At 39.2% G+C, this 24888-nt stretch overlaps 1 protein-coding gene across 1 annotated transcript; it reads right to left on the reverse strand.

The window, feature by feature from the left end:
* Positions 1–21523: 21523 nt before the first annotated feature.
* Positions 21524–23387, reverse strand: LOC139928656 (ras-related and estrogen-regulated growth inhibitor-like protein). The gene is made up of 4 exons (XM_071921280.2): positions 23285–23387; positions 23138–23191; positions 22949–23025; positions 21524–22794 (listed from the first exon to the last, which is right to left on the reverse strand). Exons 1-4 carry the CDS (start codon positions 23331–23333, stop codon positions 22369–22371), a joined length of 606 nt encoding a protein of 201 aa, XP_071777381.2. The 5' UTR covers positions 23334–23387; the 3' UTR covers positions 21524–22368.
* Positions 23388–24888: the final 1501 nt, after the last annotated feature.

Raw genomic sequence — 24888 nt, forward strand, 5'->3', positions numbered from 1 at the left:
CTAGTAAAATTCAGTAAATTGCGCTCTAGTCAGTGTGATGCCAACACTGAGGCAGGTAATTATCATTTAACATTAGAGTACCCAAAATGGATGCTGTCACTTGTCTCCCAGGATTTGGTGGGATTTGTCGGTGAATTGACCTCTCTCTCCATGCCATGAATTCATCCAGGATAGGCTCTGAAGTATTACATTCACACAGAGAGAGGGAGGGAAGGAGGGAGGGAGGGAGGGGAAGTGGAGAGAGCAAGACAAATTATCCACAATTTCATGCATTTTACATTTTTTCATTCTCAATGAGCCAGTTCTTTCTGTCACAAATCTGTATGGTAAGCTTGAGTTCATCTCAAAGACAGAATGATCCTAGCCACAGGGCAGGGCATATATTATCAGTGCAATTTCAGCATTGCACCTAGCGTTACCAGTCAACAGAGAACAGACAGATAACATTTTGCTTCAAGGCAGTTGCCATTTCTCTCTATCTGTATGACTGTATACATCAGAGTCTTTTTAATTTTAAAAATAATTCCTATACATGTGGTTTGGTTAAATATTGAAACTCTTAACCATGATGAACCAAGATGATATAAATTAATGTGTTCACATTTCAGGTGCATTGTTGAAAAATATGTTATGGTATAGTATGTATGGTATAGTATGGATAGTATGGATAGTATGTATGGTACTATTATTACTGCATGTATAAATAAAGCAACAATAAAGATCTACAAGTACTGTTGTGTTGTGTTGATAGACATTTTGTTGAAGCAAATAATTTCTGGTAGCGGTACTTTTGCAATATCCTTACTTTCATGCCATATTTCATGAATTGATCAACTCTATTTAGTTCCACTTGTTCTACCTTCAGGCACTTATAGGCTACTGTCTCTGTGTACCTATTTTCAGGCATTATCTCCTTAAAAACGACTTTTAAATACTCAATGTCTGGTGAGCTTAAGGAGAAGAAGAATAATTTTCTACAATTAACTCGAGAATTGCCGCAGAAGGATGCTGCAGACTCTGAAGTGGTATCATTTATCCGTTCATCCTTGTGTTTAAGCCATGTTAACTTGTTGAAGAGCATTTAAATAGAACACAAATAATCTAGATAAATTAGTCATTCATTACTCATGCATGTAATGTAATGTGTGATCTCTTCCCTATTGAATTGTGGCAATGTTAACCTTGTGGCATGGGCATGGGCATGGCATCATCCATCCTGCTGTTAAAATCCATTCACAGATGGATACACTGCTGCCATGAAGGAAGGCATCCGATTGGCAATGATATTCAGATACAACTGTGGGATTCAAATTTTGCTCCAGTTTTGTCAAGGGGTTAATAATGTGTGTAATAAATCCAAATCTCTCACCGTCGTACCACCACCAGCAGCCTGCACTGTGGATACACTGCATGACGGATACGTATACTCAAATGATTCTCCATGCCCTCATCCTCAAATTAGCATGAAACAGCAGCATTTCATTAGACTCCAGTGGTTTTCTAATCCTCCACTGTCCAGTGTTTTCGCTCCCAGGGAAACCGCAGTTTTTTATCTTTTGGTGCAACAAGTGAAATTCTGTATGGTCATTGGCTGCCATACCCTATTCATGTTAAGGTGTACCATTGTGTATTAGATTAATGAGCTGTTTTCAACCACGATGTTGATAATGAATTTCAGCAGCTTCTTTTTTTTAGTGTAACAGTGTAAGTGTAAGTGTAACAGCATTACAATACAGCATTTTGGAATGAAACCATTCAGGTTATTGAACAGCTTTTGAGAAGGGAAAGATTTACTACGATCTAAATGAGTTCAGCCTTAAATTCTTACTGCCAGATGATCTTGCAAATTTACCTATATAAAGATGCAGTTAAACACCCTGCCTTTGCTCTATCAGCCTAAAACCTGGCCAACACTTCAAACCCATAATTGAACATTTCCAGTACACTCATAGTGCAATTAATTTTTACATTCTCTATATTCAATACATTGGCAAGGCTGCTAAAGCTGATAAGGGTACTAATAAGGCAGCTTCAGTGCTGCTCTGTAATAGACACAATCACCAAGACTTGAGGCTCTGATTGCGGAAAATCTTTCTGATTTTGAAATGGCCCCTATGGTTTGAATGATAACATCTTTTCTGTAGTTGAATTATGCGCTTAAAACCTATAAAACGGGGCCCAAACTACTTAGAGAAAAGCCATTATATCCATGGCATCCAGATCCAGGAATTGGTGTGAGTAATGCAGTGAACAGACAATGTGATGAATCTCAGCTAATGATCTGTCGGTTTCTGTCATAATAAGTTTGAAACCTCAAGATATTGAAGGCCATATGGTGCTTAAACATGGTGGTGGCAGCTGTGTCTTATTTTGAAAGAAACACAGAATACTTTGAATACAGCAACCCACACAACAAACTGCTCCAACACTGTACCATCCTTCAGCCACGACACAAGGAATTTAATTTACGATTTGTCTTTCTTTACTTAATCTCTCATTAACCAAGGCAAAGCCTCTGATGTAAATAATTAAACAAAGAATGTGAAATAAAATTGCATGTTATTATGTTATGCTTTGCCACTTGCTCACTTGAAATCTTGCCCTTGATCATCACCTAATGAATTCCTTTGTATATTTGGTATCCTTACGCAGAAAGATCACCTTTGTTTCAAGATAAAGAGAGAAAATATCTAATGAAATAAGATCTAATAAGATTTTCAATTAAAAATGATATATCCACTATTTGAAGGAAGTGACTTTTACGATTGATTAATGGCACAAACTATGAAAAAGGTTACTTTTTAAAATAACCCTTCTACAGAATGGGTCATGATGTTTTTGCTTGTTGCTCAACTATTCAGTTGAGCAACAAAACACAGCAACATCCATTATAACTATGGAAAATAGAGGTATAGCACATGTGCCTTCACCAATACAAGGCTCAGTGGCGTTCAGAGACTTTCAAGAAGTGAAAAACTGAAAAAGGGCACTTCCTCTGGAATGCTCTTGGGACTTTTGGGCATTCTCTCTTTGGAAAAGATTTTTTTTATTTGAAAACTGCTTTTAAACACTAATTTCAAGTTACGTTAGGGAGAATTATTATAATATCAAACCATTTTCTTGATAATGGCTGTATAGTAAGTCGAACATTTGTCCATACAACTGTAGTCATACTCAAATGTGACCTTCCAACTCGGTGAACAGCAGAGAGAAATGACACAGACAGAATTAACTTGACAAAGTCTACTCTTATGCCTTTGAACTCTGCAACCAAGATAGATATACTACCTCCTCTACCACTTGCTATTGCCCCTAATGGGCTTACCTATCTTGGCATTCAGATCAAACAATCCCTTCCCTTAACATCACAGACTATACTAATTTCAACTCAGCACTGGATAAAATACAAAAAGTTATTGGTCTCCTTTACAAATGACCCTCCATTGTTGCATCTCACTGATTAAAATGAGTATCTTGCCTCCCTCACCATTGTTCCTGTAATGCATTGATACTATCTGCAGACGTTTTTTATGGAAGGACAAGCGGCCCAGTATCAGCCTTTCCACCTTAACTCTCCCCAAAAACATTAGGTGGCCTGTCCTTCCCAACTTTCAAACTTTACTACTGGGCATTCCAGCTGAGGTCACTCAGAGTCTGGCTAGACCCACTTTTAAATCCCCCCTGGTGCGCTATAGAGTGCTGTTTTTTCAGAAGAAGCTGGACAAGTGCACATTTGAAATAAAATGGAACAGAGCCTGAGACCAGGGAGCTATTGATATATGGACAAACTATTTCCATAACTTCCTTAAGCAATATTGTAGCCACTATATCTAGAGGGCAGGGAGAGAATTTCACATGAGATAGAATATCCACGAGTGATTCAGTGGATATAGGGGCAAATTAATCTAGATTAGAATCTAAGTGGTTAGTAATAGACAGGTCATGGACAGGAGGAACAATTTGACCTCTGATATTTTCAGTTTTCTTAGTGAAAAAGAGCAGAACATTTTCACATTCCTCTGGTGAGTGGGTGGAATTAATGTTCAGAGGTTCAGTGGTGTTAAAAAGTAATCTTGGATTATGAGTGTTCTCAGAGATCAAATTAGATAAAAAACTTTGCTCTTTTGTGTCTCTGATCACCAGTGTATCGTGTTTAAATCATCTTTTCAAGCTGTCACAGAATACCACAAGTGCACTGTTCACGCTCGGATCTTTAATGGCCAAAGCGCTTAAAAATTCTCCTCTCGGTTTGCAAATTCTGGTAATATTTTGTCTCCGCTATCCTACACAAATTATCTCTTAAATTGCTTCATTGATCTTTGCTCTTCAGCCTTAGATACCATTGCTCCAAAACTAAAAACTAGATAAAAATCTTTCAGTATATACCCTTGAATAAATGAAAGCATCCACTGCTAAAAAGGGATTATAGAGGAGCTCAACGGAAGTAGAAAAGCACTAAGCTCCTGGTCCATTATGAGTAAATGAAGGAGATATTACTATCCTATAATCAAAAGATGCAAAAGCAAAATATTTTTCTGATCTAATCTCCACCAATCAGCACAATCCTAGGTTCTTATTTAGCACCATTGACTGCCTTGTGAATCGCCTTGTGAATCCCGCTCCTCCTTGTGTGGTTCTTCAAATGCTGACTGTGAAAGGTTTTTAACCTTCTTTTTAGACAAAATTGAGGGCATTAGGTCTAAGATTTCCATCCCCATTCTCTTTACTGATGTATCCTGTCCTCATCTCGATGGACGATCTCTCTTAAGGAACTAATGGACACCATTTCACATGAGACTGTCTACCAGCCCCCTGACATCACCCCAGCCAAATTCCTTTTAGAACTTTTAGATACTGTAGAACCAAGCTTGCTCTCCATTGTCAACAGCTCTCTGTCCTCTGCTTGTGTCCCTAATTACTTTAAGACAGCTTGTGTTCAGCCTCTAAAATAAAAAATAGAAGAAATGGTATTGATCCTTCTGCTCTCAGTAATTATAGACCCATATCAAAATTACCCTTCATTTCTAAAACCCTGGAGAAGGTTGTATCAAGTCAACCCCTAGAAGTGTTGCAAAATTTCACCAGCAGCACAGCACTAACTGCCCTTGTCAAGGTTGTAAACAATATCTTGATGAATGTCGATACTGTAGGCCATAGCAGCGGCGTCGTTAGGCCTGGGCGTCCGAGGCTACAGCCCCGAATGTTTTATGAATAGCCCCGGATCTCAAAAAATATATATTTTTTTTTTTACAAAAATAAGAATAATAAAAAAATAGCCCCGGATCTATTCATCTGTCATTCCGATCATGCATTAAAGCCCTCGAAAATAATATGATATCGTTGATCAAAAACGCAAGTACGTTTTGGGTCCTCTGTGTGTCATTCAAGCAGCAGATCTACTTCACACTACTTGGCATGCGCGCATTTTGTGTGAGCGCGAGAGAGAGAAAGAGAGAGAGAGAGCGCACCGGTTACAGGCAGGGGTTAAAGTCGTTAAAGTGGGCCGGAACGATCTGGAACGGCGTTCCGGCACCTTCGATTAATAAGTAAATAAATCTGATTGGCAGTTTCATACATAATAATGTCAAGCGAGTTCACAGGGCTGCCAACTCTCACGCATTGACCGTGAGACTCACGCAATTGACATTTTTCACATGCTCTCACGCCACAAGTCCATTTTCTCACGCAGTGAAAAAACAAATTCATAACTGATAACGTCGCGGCGCGAAAAGAGACACTGACAGCGCACGGACAGACAAGACAGCACCATGCAGCAGGGAGTTATTCAGACCTTCTGAATAGCGAGAAATATACACAAATCTATTATATTGTAATTTATTCCCATGCATGGTGCTCAGAGTAATCTCAGTCAGCTGCTCTTCTGCGTCTCTCCCTCTCCTCTCGCGCCGTGCGCACGCAGGCAGGAGTGAGAGTGAGTTACTATGGTTACGGGGACGCTCTGTGTCTCTGTCGCTCTGAAACTTTCTCGCGATTCCCAATAATAGGTTTTTAGGTTAGTATGCCTATGTATAATTTAACATTTTTGGTTAACATTATACAGGGTTGCTGTTTCTTGACTTAATCCAAGAGGTTAGGTGGTGTAGAAATGCAGGAAATTTGTTTTAAATTACTATTTTTTTCTGACCCCCCCACCAATTATGTATCTTACCCCCCCCTGGAAACATGGTTCCCCCACCTGCCAAATCCCACTTTAACCCCTGGTTACAGGGCTTGTCATTGTTGGCATCTGGTGGTAGCTAGCTAGCTAATTCACTAAGGCAAGACTTGAAGGCTATGGATATAAGAAGCTTTTTCAAAAAGAAAAAGGATGAAGTCAACGAGGCGCAGGCGAGGCTAGAGGAGGTGAAGGAAGAGTTATCTCCTGTTGCTGTAGCAGCAGATGAGGAGGAGAGGAGAGGAGATACAGCACAATAGAAGAATAAAGATTTTGGGGATGGAAAGACATGACATGAAAGGGCAGAGACACCAACAGATAACAAAGGAGTGGTATGGAGTGGAAAGATACAGAGAAGACATAGACCAACAATGTTAACGGATACAATATATATATATATATATAGAGAGAGAGAGCTTGAAAGAGCAACAAGAGCACAACAGAGGAAGGGATGAGGCCGTGAAGATAGATGTTATCAGATGGAGAGAGCACAGAATCCACTGATTACACTGCAGTAAGTAATAAATAGCAATAGAATGCTGATTGATGTACATCTGTTGCTGCATTGAATATTGGCCTGTAGCTGGCATCCAATAGTGTTGCTGTAAACAGTAAACAGTAAACCGGACAAGGACATGCGACAGCGCTACCACTGCGCCACCATGCCACTGTGCTGTGTTGTGTGACTGTCAGCCCATATGGAATAATGAGCACTGATGACTATTTAGCCCCTATGGGATGGAATAGTGCATAAATGGTTTGCTTTTGTATAATCTGATATTGGTTGGTGTGTTCAAATAATTGGTTAAGTCTATGTATAAAATAAATTGCTAAATAACATGTGTTTATGATCTAATCATCACATCAAAAAATGAGAGATTTGCGAAACAGAGATCTGCGAAACAGAGATTATACATGCTTTTTATTTAATCTGTTTTACCTGCTTTAACCACAAAGAGGTAGAATGGCTCCAGTGTGTTCAAAATGCTGCAGCAAGTCCCCAATTTTAGCATCTCTTCACTGGTTGCCAGGTCGTTTTATAATTGATTTTGACTGTTCCTGTGTCCAGGCTAAAGACTAAAGGTGATCAGGCTTTTGCTGTCCAGGGTCCTGGGCTTTAGAATGACTTGCCTGAGGAACTCAGCCTGGCAGAATCAGTATCATCTTTTAAATCACTTCTTAAAACTTACTTTTATCATAAGGTCTTTCTGTGATCTGTGGATTTTTCACTTTTATCTTTGTTGCCTTGTCTGTTATTTATTTATTCTTTTTGTTTCATCTGTATGGCTTCTACTGGGTTACACCTCATTGTTGTTTCTCACTTATTGATCTTTGCCATTGTTCGCTTATATTTTTCTTGGTTGTAAAGCACTTTATAACTTTGTTTTGAAAAGTTCTATATAAATAAAGATTATTATTAGTAGTAGTACTAGTATTAGTATTAGTATTAGTATTAGTAAGAGAGACATTTCAAGACACACTGATGGCAGTTATGTAATACAGAATGTAGTTTTTTGGTACTTTGGTGAAAATTATGTAATTTGAGTTATGAGTTTGGTGTAAGTTATCTGTATTAGACAGTCTTATTAAAGCTGCCTGGACACTCATTGAACCATTTTTACTGTAATGTAATGCTTATTTCCCAGCATTAAAATATGATCCAACCCACAATAATACGAATGGGCTCGATAGTTAAAGACAGTGTATCTTCTTCATGTAAACAGTCATTTTGATAGCATGAGAAATGTGCATTGCATTTCCCATCTTTCCATATCAAAGAGTGTGATTAATCTGTACTTCTTCAAAGCATAAAACAGTCTTTCTGTCCTTTGTGGCTGCCTGGTTTACACATCTACTGTATAGAGACTAACATTCAATATGCTTTCAAATCCCTCAGAGATCAAAAGGAAATCACAAGATCTAAACCCCTGGTGCTAATGGAGGATTTTGATATGGTATGGTGTGTCATGTTTACCACTCTTATGGAGGAATCAAATGGTTTTACATGCAGGAATGGTGTTGCATCTCTATAGAATTCAAGAAAGTAGGAGACCTCTACTGTTTTAGTGACTGAAGGTCGTAATATCTGAAATACCTAAATGTACCTAATCTACCTAAAATTAAGTCTCAGATACACTTCTACAATTCTTAGTGTCAATATTTTAATATTTTATGATGAGGATGATGACACTGTTTTGTTTGTTGTCAATACTATTGAACTGAACAGAGGGATGCACCAACATGCCAGAAAATGCATCTCACACAAGTACAGCACCCACAAGACCCTTGACTGTGTAAGACTTTGTGTGAGTGCTTCCCTTATTTTGACTATATGCTGTTCATCGAATGTGTTGGTACTTCAGGATGTGGAGTCCATGAATAAATCTATGTGAAAAGATCTGCCTGGGTTTATTGCTTACTGGAAGTAGTTTTATTGGAGTAGAAGTGAAGTGAGCCTCCTATCACCTCTTTATTTGTTGGGCAGCAGAGGAGACATAAGAGACTGGAGATCCATTTCAATGTGAACAAGCTTCAGAGGCTATAGTGCCAGGGTAAGGACTCACTTGTATGTGTCACTCTCATTGTGTAGTTGTATAAGTCTTCAAGTCTAATAATAGTGTTGTGCTCCAAGCAATTATGAGATCCTCTCTGTTTTTTTATAGTTGTTCTGCAACTGTTCTGTCGAGCAAAGCTGAATTTTCTGAATCTATTAAAATTCATGAATGGTTTTCATAATTTATTGTCTTCGGCATAAATGTAAAGAGACATACAAATTTGTAATATGCATATGTGAATAACGCTTTGGGCTCTTTATTGTTACATTGAATGTCTTAAGGCTGAGACGCAGCATGTGCCGATAAGTGAAACTCAACATCAAAGAGTAGAAAATGGTTGCACATGTTTAACAAGCTGCACAATACATAGTGTCAGAAGGTTAAAAGAGAGTTAAGAAGAAAAAGCCCATATTCAATACATTGTTGTAGATAATTATAAGTCGGTTTAAAAGACCCAAGACTTCTATACTGTATAGAAGTGTATATTGTGAGAGGCAAAGCTACATGTCAGCTAGATATATACTTCACTATATCTCAAGAACAAATTGCCTTTATATTTCAAGCCTATCTATTTGTCCTTTTGTTGTTGTTAGAAAAGCAGCACTAAGCACATTGTCTAAAGAATATCTTGTCAGAAATTACTGCAAGTCAATGGCATTTATATGTGCAACTGTTAGATCTGGGAAGGAAACTGGGTAGTGAAGATGATAAGTGGTATCAAAGACTTAAATTAAGGCATAGTCATGAAGGAGTCTGTGCTAGGTACTGCTCTTGAATCTGTATATTTAATATTTAAAATATACAGATCTCATCTTCCATTTTTACATCTGTCTGCCAGCTAATAACTTCACTAAAATGCATACAGAAGAAAGAGTACATGTTGGAGCGGCTGAGGCATAACCAATATAAGCAATGATACCACATTGTAGGGACTCAATTATTTCTGCCATACATGTCCCTGGAAATGAGTCAGCTGGCCTTTAAGTCCTCCTCCACATGGAGATAACTAATCTTGCACTGTTACACGTTATATGTTCTATCACTGTTGCTCCTGGGGGAGTGGAGTCATGTATTGCAGCAAGTTGAAACAATGTAATGGCTGTTTATATGCCAAAATGGTGTGACACAATGGTAGTTAGGCGTGTCAGTCATGTATGCAGTAAGTGAGAGAGAGAGAGAGAGAGAGAGAGAGAGAGAGAGAGAGAAAGAGAGAGAGAGATTTTACATTCTCATCTCACTGAACCACTTTTGGACTAAGTTTGGAGCGTGTCGTCCTGAGCGTCTCTACAAACATGCCAATCTTGATGCAGAAAATTAATTAATACTCTCGCAGTAGCTGTTAGCTCCCATTATGTGTCACCCAATAAAAAACATTTCTTTTAATGGAGCATCAGCAGTATGAGTCATCTGTGGGAAGGTTCCACATAGCACAGCTCATAAAGTTGCCTGTGTATCATATAATAAAAACATCACAAATCTACAGACGTCAGGCAAACATCAGTGGCAGAGAAATCACCGGACAACTTTCATATTCGGGACACAGCTGCCCTCCAGTGGGTATTTTTGAAAAGTTCACTTGTGTGTTGCCAACAAAACTGTATTTGAGAGATGATCATCACATCACTGGTCTGTTTTGGTGAGTCACCGTTGCATTGTGTGTCGTAAGAACAATTTGTGAAACACATGGCACACTGCTGAAGACCTACATCACTAGTTTATACATCAAGGTGTTTAGAATATAAAGCCTGTACTGGATAAAGTACATGTTAAGTATTCATAAGCTGTTAATAAAGTTTTGCCTTGATCTCAACTCCATCTTTGAAATGATAGATAGATAGATAGATAGATAGATAGATAGATAGATAGATAGATTGTCTCCTCCAAGGCTGCCAACATTGGGTTAACACTCTTCACTTACCCAACCACAAGCCATGTGGCACCGTGCCTTGAGCATCTCCTCACGCATTGATCGAGCCAATCTCCCCACTTGGTGAAAGAGTTCAGTCTTCTGCTGCTAAATTAAGAACATTTTTAGAAATGTATGCATACCTGTTGACCAGTTACCCCTCACACATAACGGCAGTGAAACAAGCTCTGTAAAGGCTTGCAAACTTCGTTTTCTGTACATTTTAGTATCTAAAATGATATTTAAAAACTGGTGAGCACTGCATGAATCCAATAAAATTTGTATATATGACATGTTAATGCCAAGGTTTTGAAAAATAATGAACTTCCATAATAATGAACGGCCAAAATACACTTATTGTCACAATATTGGGTGGATGATATTCTTTTCTGTATTATGGACTAACACCATGCGCAATTTGTTAAATGTGAATTTAATTTATACAATTTGTTAAATGTGTGAGTGGCATGCATCCACACTCTCACCTTATCTTATTTGTTTATTTATACTTTCTGCTCCTACCATTATCAACATTGCCCAGCCCTGCAGAAGGGCTACGATGGTACGATGGTACACTCTGTGAGACTGCTGAATTAATTAAAATGATCTAAATGAGAGCTTCAGCTCTATAAGATTTTTTAAAAATTTTAAATCATCTCCTCACAGACTGAATCCTTATCCATCCACCTTAAATTGAACAAGATGAGCTTTATGTAACAACTGCAGTATGCAAGTTTGGTTTCCAGAAGCTGTTGCATAACTTGCTGTGATGTCCCGTCCTATTTATCCATCATCAGCTGTTTAATCTAATGATGATATGTGATGATGGGAAATCAGAGACATGCCCTGCCTCTCATTTCCCTGTCCAGCAGCTGAGATCTCTCCCTATAGTCCTTCCAGAATCGGATGTTTGCAGGGAACAGGAGTCTAATGTCAGCGCTCCCGGCCTGCAGCTGAGCTCCAGAAGACCTCAGTGCCAACTATCAGACGACCAGCTAGTTGAAACACGTCAAGGTCGGGACCTGGTCATCGCTTGAGGTCAGTTTAGCCTCAGCTCAAGTTCCTGGAAGTAATTATAAATGAACAGTGACACAATGTTATTTTATTTTTCAGTTTCAGATTTGACTCTTAGCTACTGATGTCTCACACAGAAACCAGGAGATCACACAGGTTTGGTCATGAAGATGAATAGGGACATTCCAAACCTTTAAAGATTTAACTGTGAATCGTAATTATGAGATTGATAATGATGTGATGAATCTTTTGAACATATGTAAGCATTGGTAAAATGGGATTAAGGGCTTGTTATAATGTTAGGTCTGTTAGGTCTGCTGTTAACAAATCTTTTACCTGCCAAAATTATATCATTTCAACTAATTTAGAGTTCTTTTTAATTACTGATTCTTGTTGAGGACACTTCCCCTAACTACTCCCACTTCCATATGTTCAGATTGTCTGGGGTGAGGGTGGTTTAGCAGTGATTCACAAAGCTCAATATAAATGCTCACCCATCTCATTTGGCAGTTTTCTCCTTTCTCCTCGCAGTTTTTTAATTACTGGCAAGGACCTTCTGCTGTGTATTTTAGTCTACAAAACCCCAAAAGTTAATAAGGTCTTCACTGACAAATTCACAGAACTCCTATCTATATCATGCCCATTTATTTTAGGTGATTTTAATATCCATGTATACTGTCCATCCCCTAATCTTAGCCATGACTGTATTAATCCTACTGAATCCTCTAATCTGGTACAATCTGTAACAGGTCCCATTCATTTCTCTGATATTGCCTCCAGGAATTGTCACAGTTCCAGGCCCCTCTCTAATGTTATAAACTCTGTCATTACCCCGTCCTCAACTGACAATACTGAGGCTTCTCCGGAACGGTGCAAGGAATTTTTGACTCATTTCTTTCAAAAAGTAGAGAACAGCAGACACCAGATTTCCCCTCGTGGCTGTGACCTGTCAATCTCACCGATATGCCTTTCCTCTCTCAGCAGCTTTGAGCCTGTTTCCATTTCCACTCTATAACAGATACCATTAATCATATTTAATCCTCGTCTTGCCCCTTAGACACTATTCCCACTACATTTCTGAAACAGGTCTTTGGTACAGTTGGCCCACACATTTTACGCATCAGAAATAGTTCAGTGTCTTCTGGTTCTGTTCCCCTCTTTCTTTAAAAACCGTTTACTGTAACTCCCTCTACTCCTGTCTAAGCAAGAGCTCGCTCAATTATCTGCAACTGGTGCAAAACGTTGCAGCCAGACTTTTAACGAAGGAGACGGGACCATATTACTCCCATCCTAACTTCCCTGCACTGGCTTCCTATTAATTTTTGGATTGATTTTAAGACTGCAAGTTTTTAAGGCTCAACGAGCTCAACTAGCTCCAAGCTGCATCTCAACCCTGTGGACCCCAATGAGCCAGAGATCATCAGGCAGCGCCCTTCTGTTCCTAGATCCAGGCTTAAAACTACAGGTTTCGCAGTCAGAGCCTCTGGACCAGCCTGCCTGAGGAACTCAGGCTCTGTGTCTGTTTGTTAAATCACTACTAAAAACCTTATTTAATGGAAAAGCTTTTTTATACTTGTTTTATTTATTGTGATTTTGTTGCTCTTATTTCCTTTCTGCCATTTTGGCTCAGCTTTAAAGACCCTTGTGTTTTAAGACCTTTCTGTGTTGTTCTAACTGTTCTTGACTTGTATGATTGATTTTTTCTTATTTTATGCCCTCTGCCTACTACTGTTGAGATCTTCTTGTAGTCATGTATTATTTAAATGGGACATAATTAAGCTATTATGTGTTTTTCTTTGATAGACTACTTGTCTTGTCATGTCTGACCCACCAAAGGAAGCCTGTGTGACCCAGGACGAAGCTCTCAGCGATATTCTTAGGAAATGTAATCAGTGGCATTCTTCACATTCAGCACACATTCCCTGCAACTCCCCTTTTTGCAGCATAATTTAGACTTTGGATATCAGACAAAGGGACTGTTACACAACACTGGGCAGCACTTTAAGCTGTGGTGTGTTACTAGAGCTGTTAAAAATTAAATGATATTTTACATTGAAATGCACGTTATCTAATTCTAGCACCAACAGAAATGAACTTGAAAATGTGTCCATATCCCTGTAAAATCACCCAGAGTGCTATCACTGTCTCAACAAATCCAGTCTCCCACTCCTTGTCAATGGAGCAGTTCCAGGTTTTGTGACTTGACATCATCATCATTTTGTGCTGCTCTGTGCTTTGGGAGAGATGTGTTCATTTTCCCAAATAAAGGCGGAGCTGTCTAAGATCAGAGAAATAGCATGTGAATTAGGATTAGAACGATATATTGGTTCGCCGATATTGGCCTTTTATTAAGTATCAGACATCAGTCAGCCATGTCCAATGTGACCACAGCTGCTTAAATACAGTCTATAGAACTATAGTTTTTTAGAGCGTCCCTGCCATTGAATAGATGGGGTGGGTCATCCTGCATTAATGAGCTGCTAACCCCAAAATAGGTTCATTAGTCTGGGTTTCAATGGAGAGTTTTAGTGTCACATGTTGGTCTAAATGCTGTTTCCACCCTGACAAGAATAAAATTCTGAGGGTAAACAATGCGTACTTGTAATTTTTTTGGTATGAAAATTGAAAATTGTGAAAATATTGAATATCGGCATAAAATACGAGGCAGCTTCAATACAAAAATATTGTTATATCGGCCTTCAAAATCCTATGTCAGTCAAACCCATATGTGAATTCCATTTTAGAGTGAGCTTTCATTTTAAGGAAGGTGGTGGTCACAGTAGTGTAAAAGTCATGTTATATCTGTTTTGACCTTAATTTACAAGCAGGAGATCTGTGGACTGAGGCGCAAAGTAACCATGCGTCAGCAGCATCCAGTCTTAAGCGTGCCTCCCAGACCACCTTTGGCCGGGCCATGCATGGTATCAACATACAGTCTGTGACTGCAGGCAGTGCCTGCCACTGGGAAACAACCAGTCAACAGCACCATCACCCATTATGGTGTGATGAGTCACTCATCCTCATGCCTGATTTAATTTACAAGCTCACGTGCGAAAATCGGTCTCACTTCCCCTCCACGTGAACCCCTCATGTGAGGGAAAAGCTTTCTAGACTCCCCAACTCAATCACCCATTATATCTCAGATCAAAGCATTATCAGCTCTGCCCTCAAGACATGGCTATCCTATGCTCAGTGGGTAGCGAAGGATCTTTTTCTACAGGAGCATCATTTTGATGCACTTAAATGTTAAACTCAAAATACAAAAGGTTTAGTTTACTATTCTCCCCATACTTACTTGTTCTTGATTCATCATTGTTCATTAAATTGAAATGTGTTTCATGGAATAGAATGATGAGGAGAAATATAGGATTAGTAATCCTATTTCACCATCAAATATCTATGTAAATTGAGCACCTCTGGCATGATCTGCTCACATACTGCTATTATGCGCCAATTTCACATGTAAACTGAAAGGAACATGCAGAAGGGAACATCATTATAACAACACTATCCCTGTTAGCTTAGACATGGTGGGATGAAGACTGAAGAGAAAGCAAACAGTCCGACATGTGTAGCTATAGATAGATAGATGTGGGGTTACCATAGAAATACTTTCTCTGGTAGATATTCTTGTGACACCATGTAATACCAAGTATGTATGCACATGCATGTTCATGTGAACATGCACACAAAGTGATGAGGCTTGAGTTGGGGCCCTGTCCCTGTTCCTTTGACTCACTAATTGTACTCATTATGCACATAGTGGGCAGCATGACAACCTGTCACAATACAGACCTGCCTTACTTCTCTTACTGACAGACACAAAGCCGTCGGGATATTTCCCCTGTCATTGCACTACAAAAGAATTAACAGTTTAAGGCAGAGACTAATGAGTACAATGTGCTGTTATCACAAGTTTTAATAGACAAATGTGCAAAAGTAAAATATTTTTTGTTCAGCAATTTGCAGGCTTTAGATATAAGGCATGTAACAGCGCTGTTAGATTGATGAATCACTAAAAAGCATCAGTATGATAAGCCATTAAATCCTAACATGAAAAAGTGCCAGTTGCTACGATTGCATTGTGAACTTCCACTGCTTTCACTGCTGGGGGTGAATTATGGTTCGTGTGTGTACACAGCAGGGCCTTATTGCTCTGCAGGGGGCCTTAATGCCTTACAGGGAGCTTTGGAATGGCAAAAGGGTATAGGCAAAGGGATAGCTGGCATTTTTGAACAGTTAACACATTTCTTATTAACTCTATTTAGCTCATTTAAGGCCTTCGTTTTTTTTTACAGTTCACACATTCCAGACCCCCTGCGTAAATCTTCTACTGGGAAATTGAAAGTCATTGTCAGGTTGACAAAGGCCATAATGCCAGAAGGCAGAGTCCAGGAGTGAGGCTGGCTCAGCTGAAAGAGGGAACATTAAGTTTTGAACTGCTTGCCATATGACTGAATTCTGTACATTATTTATTTCCTTACTGAAGAGATTATTCACCTGGCCAGCTGTAGAATAGCAGCATGAGATTATATTGTATTGATCGCTGTTTTCTTTGACTTGGAAAATGAGAAAAGGAAAGAATCCCATGTTGGTGTAGAGTGAGGAGTGAGCATGGTTGCATAGTAATCTATTTTTAAAATAATTTTGCCCTATAGAATCTGCAAACAACCTTAATTATGAGTCTTCCTTTTCTTTTCATGTTCCCCTCCCTGAGCAACATGATATTTACAACTATTTAGAGCATCATATGAAGAGATATCTTAGTACTGCTATGACTGTCTGCAGGGTAGAGGAGATATTTCTTTCCTTTAAATGGTCATAATTAATTTATCCCATAAATATTTACACACTTTATATGAAATAATATATAAACAGGTAGTGTCCAGTTCAGAGCACAAGTTATTTTGTTCAGCTTTTTTGTAAATGTGCCGTGCCATCATACAGAATTCTTGATGGGATTTGGATACTTACTGCAGGTTTTACTTGTTTACTAGTTTTTAGTTGGGAGGACTTTCTATTTCTTTGTCTCTCAGGTTTCTGTACCGAATGACCTCCATCCCATGTAACTTAATTAAGTTGCTTACCCAGTAATGAAATAAGGCCTGCTTGTATTCAATAAGGTAAAAGAAAATTACATTGTGTTAGTGCATTGATCAGCTATGTCTCTTGAAAACGTGCCACCAGGCAAGCAGAGAATAGCATTCAGTGGCCTCCTAAAACTCAATGGGTATTCTTAGACCTGACCTGGAGCTCATGATAAATGAACATTGACTCATCACTGTAAAAGTTATCTTTCCATGATGTTGATGGATGGATGTACATGGATTATATCCATCATTAGTTTCTTCCTTAGAATGAATTAATTCCACTTTAATTTCATTTTCAGAGATCAGTTTTCCTTGAAGGCATAGTTGGCTGCTCACATTTTTGATTAACAAAATGATAAAAATTCTGACTCACAGAATCAGGAAACCATTTTTTGTGTCCATATTCCTGGTAGAAATATTAAATCAGGTTAGACAGTCTTCTTTCATGTAGGCTTTGACTGTTGGAAGCAACATTAGAGACATTCTAATTACCTAAAGGCTTAGGTAATTAAAGGCTACAAATCAGTAGTTTGATGCCTTTGATGATGATATTGTAGATGCTTAGCTCAGGAACCTTGGCTCAGGAACCAGGCCTAAGACCTGCTTGGAAAAAATCCACAGACTTTGTCTTAGATTAAAACTGATTATGTAATCCATTGGGCCAATTTGGACCTGGTGAAGAGGACCACTTGTGGCCTCACTTTGATGTGGCTTTGCTTTTTTGTTTGTTTACAACCAAAACTCAGCTTTCAATTGATGGTGTGGAGATACTGTATGTGTCTGTGCTGCATCAATTATAACCAGGAGTAACAGCATGTGGATTGGTATAACTATTTGTAACCTTTCACATTTCTCTGTTATTGTACTGTACTATGTTATTGTAATATTACAGCATGTAGCAGTTACAAACAGTTACAAACTCACAAATGAACCCATACAACGAAGTATTTTTTTGCTGAAATGGAAAACAAGTGCTAATGTGTGCACACACACACTCATTCGCGTGCGCACACACACACAGATACACACACACACACACACACACTAAAACTATAGTAAAAGAATTTTTGAGTTTACTGAAAAAAAAATGGGAAGTGTCATAAAAACTAAAAGCTGTTTTCCTTGCTTTTGTTTTTGTCGAGAAAGCTAGTGCCAGATGGCAGGAGAGATCTTGTGCACATCATGGCCGCTGTTTGTGCAACACTTCCTTGTTTGCACAAACAGCTCGCTCCCCCAGACAGTGAGTTTGACTGTGACTCAGTATATAAAGCATGCAGGCAGGGGCCAGAGGTTCAGTTACTGTTTGACTAAAAGTTAGAATAGGCAAGACTCGTGATGGAAGTCACTTTGAACATGATATGATTGTTGGTGCCAGACGCTCCTGTTCCAGCATCTCAGAAACAGCCGCCCTCCTGGGATTGTGGCGAACTGCTGAGAATGGTACAATAAACAAAACACATCCAGTCAGCAGCAGTCCTGTGGGTGAGAATTCCCACAGGACCGCTTCCCTGAGAGAGGTCAGAGGAGAATAGCAATGCTCCTTCATTGCCAGTCCGATGAATCCCAGTTTCTGTTGCAGCATGCTGACGGCAGGGTTAGAATTTGGCGTAAAACTGTATGAATCCAAGGATCCATCCTGCCTTGTGTCGATGGTACAGGTTGGTGATGGCAGTGCGATGGTTTGGGGAATGTTTCCTTGGTACACATTAGGCCTCATTTGAATGCAGGGTGCAACTAAACATTGTTGCTGACCAGGTGCATCCCTTCATGACCACTGTCTTTTTCAAATGGATAATGGAGGAGAATGTGCCATATCACAAAGCATGCATCGTCTCAAGATGGCTCGAAGAATGAGGCGGAATGGGATGTTTGCAGCATGAATGTGCCGCCAAAAAATCTGCAGGAACTATATGACACTAAGGAGTCAGCATGGACCAAGACCCCTGTGGAACGTTTCCATGCCTTGAAGAATTCTAGGCTGATCTTTATGTCTTACTTGGTACTTGTTAGTTGTACTTGATAAAATGGCTACTGGGTGTATCTAACAGGTTGGCCTATCTTTGAGATGTATTGCGATGAGAGGCCATTGAAAGCTTTGTAGACCAGCAGCAAAAATTTTAAACCGACTCTACTGACTGGAGGCCAGCAGAGTACATCACATTTTTTTCTCACTCAAGAGAATCGTCTGGTTCAATCTTAGATGGCAGATATGATCAAGCGGATACACGGTTTTCAACTGTTGAGTCTGTAACCAAGATTCTACTCGGGTTGTTTAGGCTCCCGCAGTCTTTGTCTCCAGTAGTGAAAGTGTATCTCGCAACAAACACGGGAGATTAGGTTCTGCAGGGGCTTTGTTAAGCTTCCACTTGCCTGCGAACTAAAATAGTGCAACACAGAGCTATAGGCATAATGGAACAGGATGTACTGTGCAATGTGACATTTAACGTGCAGCATTTAATTCCACTTCTTTTTTCTCCCCGCTCATTCAATAATGCTCATCTTATGGTTAAATGTACTACATGGGATTAAAAAATGTTTCTGTATAAAAAGGGATCTGGTTGCCTCAGCTGTCTCAGGTACTCATCTATATTTTCTTATTAAATTCTTGTCCCTCCGCATAAGTGGCCGTGTCATCGCAAACGAGGCTGTGGCAGCGCATTGTGACAGTGCCACATAATGCCAGCTTCAGTAAAGCAGAGTCAGGCTGCTGTTTAAGTTCAGTCTTTCTTTGGTAACCTGTGCCTTGTTGTTCCCGTCACAAATCCACACACACAAGAATGGAAAAAGGGGAACCTGGCACCATCTTATCTGCCATTTAGCCTCTCAAGCTGCTCCCTTAATTCCCACAAAGAAAGCCACCTTCCAAAGACCTATGGAAAGGGGTTGAGGTGTAGGTTCAGGGAAGAAGAGAAGAAGAGTAGGCATTTCTCCCTCCTGGTCTTGGGGGTCAGCCCAAGTTTACTGGAGCAGGCCAGTGTCGAATTAGAGGATTTTTTTCTGGGGGGAAATGGTCTCCTAGTAGCAGAGTGGAATTCACAGCTCCTCCTTGGAAAAGATGGGTGTGAAGTTAAGGCTCAGCACAGTTTAAGACAGCAGGAAGACTGGGAGAGAAGTGAGAAAGCTTGTTCTGTTGTTGGACGTTCAGAGCCAACATCATCTGTTTGGACGATTACATTTATTAAATTTAATAGTCAGTGGACATTTTTCAATTATTTGACCTGGCGTTCTCTTTAATTAAAAACTGTTATACAAACAACTGAAGAAATGTTGCAGTTGCTTTTATTTGCTCCTAAAAGCATTTTTAAAAATATGTTGAAATGTCAAAACAGCAAATAAGGACAAATTATTTGTTCTCAGTCTAATGTTTGTAGCAGTGTATGGTATATTATTCTCTAGCTTGCCTCTAATCTTGAAGTAAACATCCACAGATGCAATCAGTTGACTCCTAAAGTTGCATGAAAAATAAGCATGGCTGTTCTTGGGCTGTTTGTTGGGGGTTAGGACCTGAGCAGGAAAAGCGTTGACTGCCCTCAGGCTGAGAGGATGCAAGAGGCAAGTGAAAGTTTTCTGGCTGATCCACAAGCCTGAGCATGCAGACTTCCTCCCCGTCATCTGCTCGTCAGCCAGTGAGCCAGATAATCATCACCGACCCAAAAGGTGGCCGGAAAAGAGAAACAGCTTGGGTATCCAAACAGCAGGTCCTTACACAGATCCTCACTCCCACGAGGATGGGGACACTTGTCACCAAATATATTTTAAGAAGCGGAGGCCCATTACCCGATCCCTCGCTCCATTGATAGAGACCATTCACTCAATTCAATGGCTCTATTCTACTGTATACAATACAATACTATATACAATTATTGTGCATTGTGTAAGGCATTACTGCGAGGTGCGACTGATCTAATATGGAAGATCATTAATATGCAATGGCGTATGGCCTAAATCAAAATTTGTGGAGTCAAATACAATAATTAGGAAGTTCATTTTTCATTAAAAAAAGAAGGAAATTAGAATAGAATGGAATAGAATAGAATACCCATACAGAAAAACCACATGAATTTCACATGTGGAAAATCCCATGTGACACACATGACATCACATGGGCAATATGTGGAACACGTGCGAAATGTGTGGTTCTGGAGCATTTTCAGGTGCTCCACATGTTATAACATGTGATACCATGATTACATGTGATAACATGTTTTTCCACGTGTACACATGGGGAATTCATGGGGTTTTATAAGGGTAGAATAGAATAGAATAGAATGGAATGGAATAGAATAGAATAGAATAGAATAGAACTTTATTGTCCACCCCAGTGGAAATTTACCTTTGGCTTCACAGGTTGGTAAAAAATTGACACAATACATTAAATAGACACACAACAATAAAGATATCAATATCATATATCAAAACGTGAGCAATGAGGAAGTGTGGAGTTAGGAGTTCAGTAAGGTGACTGCATTTGGGATGAAGGACCTTTTGTAAACAGTTTAAGCTAATTTGTTAAGATAGCAACAGCAACCTTCTCAGTTAACATCACACCGATCCAAAAACATCTTATACAGCATTGTGATGTTCTAAACAGACACAAATGAGCAGTAGGGGCAAAGGAGATATTTTTGGGGGGCAGAAGGGTGGCAGACTGGAGGAGGGGAAGCGACACAAGTATTTCCCTACAAGGATCGATACATAATCCTATTATTGTGCAACAAGTGGCAGAATTTAGAAAAATCAACACAATCGAGAAACTTGAGTTTGTGCACATTTAATGCTTTATTTGAATCCTTGTGATCAGTAAAATATGGTTTATACAAACAGTATATTTCAGTATATTATATACAATCATTGGCCAATCAATAAAGTGACAGCTCATAAATACGCCAAGCAATTAGTTCAATTTGTTCTTTACAGTGTTAAGACTTCAATAAATACAAATATTTTAATTTCCCAGTGGATATGCTGGTTTTTAAAAAGTTAGCTACATTCTGTGAAATTGAACACAGCAATATTCAGTAAAATAATAATAAAAACCAAAATAAAAAGGGTTTTTTTCCATCTCGCATCAATGTCTTTGGTGTATGGTGTATAAAGGCACAGTTTGTGCATAGAGTTTTCCATCTAAAGCTGCATCTTATAATATGCATAAAACATGGACATACAATGCAACTGGCTTGCAGCCTAAAAATAATGACCATTTTTTTCATGTAACTCAAGCATTGTCAGTTAAGTAGTAGGACAGTGTAAGTCAAATATAAACATAAAAATCCTACTTTTAATTTTTTTATGTAATTTGTAGGATAGTTTGAAGTGCAAGTTTGCATTTGTAATTTATCAAAATTGTTTCATTACTTCTCACAAAATGTCTATAAACCTCTCTCTCTCTGTAAAATTGTATTGTCTCCATGTCTTTTGAGGCTTAATGGCTTTTGATCTAAATCACTCTGTCTGTCACTCCCAACTCTCTAACGTTTCAGCCTCAAGCCACATGTTTCCTTTGGCACAACATGTCACACATCACATTTCATTGACAGACCATGATATCCATCCAGTGCAATATACAAAATGCATCACATCCACTATGCAGATTCACAGAGAACTTATTCCTCTCCTTTCATGATCTTACTATAAGGAGTCTGTCCGTCTTCTGGCGAACACTGCGGACATGCTTTTCACTATGCCCCTGAATCCCAAATGTCTCTTTGTGGCCGACTTGGAGTCTCTCATCCTGTCCGCCAGCCCGTGAAAAACCATGAGCACACTGTGGTAGTTCTCAGCTGCTGAAACCTCATAGAAATGGCAGTCTGAGGCGAGAGCCAGCAGCCTGCCCTCCTCGCTCAGGACTGTCCGCCTGTGGTGCAGGTCTCTCTTGTTCCCCACGATCACTATGGGAACTTTGTCTGTGTTCAGGTAGTCTTTAGTGGACCTGATGGTCTGAATGAGCCTGGTGATGGTGTTGAAGCTGGCCCGGTCACAGATGCTGTAGACAAGAACAAAGCCGTCCGCCCACTGGACCCTCTTCTCAAACAGTGAGGTCTCCATAGACAGATCCTGTAAAATCAGGCATGGAAATTAAATTAATCTGAAGCTACAGTACGTAATGCCTACTGCATGTGAGCAAAAGCATATTTTGTGCTTATAACAACGTTAAGAACAGATGACATTGATAACAACTGTCAGAATCTAGTTATCCATATCTTCTTACTTCAGAATAAGGTGAATCCCAAATGTTGAGAGTGATTTCCCTTCCATCCACCATAAAAGTGTGACTGTAGATGGACTCTGTAAGAAAGTAGTAGGGAAGTTAATGAAAGCTAGATAGAGAACTAGTGACAGGCTGCATTTAAAATCATTTTTAGTAAAACACCTTGCAAAGAGAGATGGATATACTTACCAATATCTCCATATTCTCCAATAAATCTCCGAGTCAAGAGGCGCACCGTCAGTGCTGAAAAACATCACCGTCAGACTATCAAACTCAGACAGTCAACAGGTGCAAAACAAAGTATACATTTTTTTTTTTAAAAGAGCTGGATTTTACCTGATTTACCAACGCTCTCTGTCCCCATAACAACAATGTTGGCATCCATCTTCAATTAACGAGCTGCACCGAGCCGCTGAGCTCCATCTGAGCCGTTTGGCGGAGGAAGCTGTGCTGCGGCTCCCGGCTCAGCGGCTCTTATTATAGGGCAGGCGGAGTGGGCGGGGGAAATAATCAACAACGACATCAACAACACGTTAAGTGAGAAAATCGAAATAATACGTTCCTCACGTTGTCTGACCAACGCATCTGGGTTAATAAAAAGAAAAAAACAATAAATAAATAAAAATAGGCTAGATTAAGATCGCCCTAAACTAAAAATCACTGTAATATTCCTATAGGGACTTACAGGTTCTGTGGTACTCATTAAGGTTACAATGACCCTTTCGTACTTTGGTAGGCTATTTTTACATGACATTAAATAATAATAAATAATAAATAATACGACATTATGATATAGCATTCCTATAATATTCCCATAGGTTATTATAACTAGTTTATAGACTTAGTGTTGTTGTGATATTTGTATCTTTTTCAAAAAATGTATTATGGGATTACTATAGTTCTTTTTTGTAACATATTTACAAAGGAAAATAAATCAGTGTAGGCCTCTAGGTTACAAGTCAAAGTTTATGCTTTATTAGACTGTAGGATATATGATTAAAACTAATGGAAGCTGTTAGAAAAGAGTTGAGTACGCACAGCCTTGTAGTGGCTCCTACTTCTCCATCAACATCATATCCATTCATTATGGAGCCATTTTGACTTGCTGCTGCGATAATATCAGCAGCCACGAGGGGGAAGTATAATTCAATAAACGTCTTCCTGCAGAGATATGGAAAAGCAAGATTGATGACTTAATTTCACTTCCTGTAACCAGAAAAGGCAGAAGAGCCAGACCAGAAACCGATTGGCTGAATATAAACAGACCCTCAGATAATTGGCTATCTGCAGACCCAAACAAATCTGATCCGCAACACAGTGTGTGTGTGTGTGTGTGTGTGTGTGTGTGTGTGTGTGTGTGTGTGTGTGTGAGAGAGAGAGAGAGAGATAGAGAGAGAGAGAGAGAGAGAGAGAGAGAGAGAGAGAGAGAGCGAGCACAATGGTAAAATAGTAAAAGATAACAAATAACCAGGTATTGGAATAACATATGTCGTCCGTTTGCGTCTCTTGGACTCATTGTCTTTATTTTCTCATACTTTGCTCGTCTCTTTCACAGTTACCATGAGAACCACAAGAGGGCTGAAAGAGGCCACTGTACTGTGAATGAACCACACAGGATCAAGTCATTCTTAACCACAGGACATTTATCAAAAATGTATTTACTTTTCCTATTTTTAAAACCAGAAATCAATCTATATTTGTTTTCTCCCTTATATTAAAGGACTATCTTGTATAGCCTACCCTTTGAACTTTCATAATGACAAGCTCCTCAGTGTGAACAGCCACTTGTGTAGCTTTAGCTGTAACAGTGAAACCAGATAACATTGAACATTTCATATTGACTCTGACACTTATCATTTTCTCTCACTTATCTCATGCAAAGAAGCCGTGTTATTAGCATGCTGCAAGCTCCCAGACGGATATTCAAAAAGCCGCAGTTA

The sequence above is a fragment of the Centroberyx gerrardi genome, chromosome 4 (assembly GCF_048128805.1).
Source record: "Centroberyx gerrardi isolate f3 chromosome 4, fCenGer3.hap1.cur.20231027, whole genome shotgun sequence".
Lineage (NCBI taxonomy): Eukaryota > Metazoa > Chordata > Actinopteri > Beryciformes > Berycidae > Centroberyx > Centroberyx gerrardi.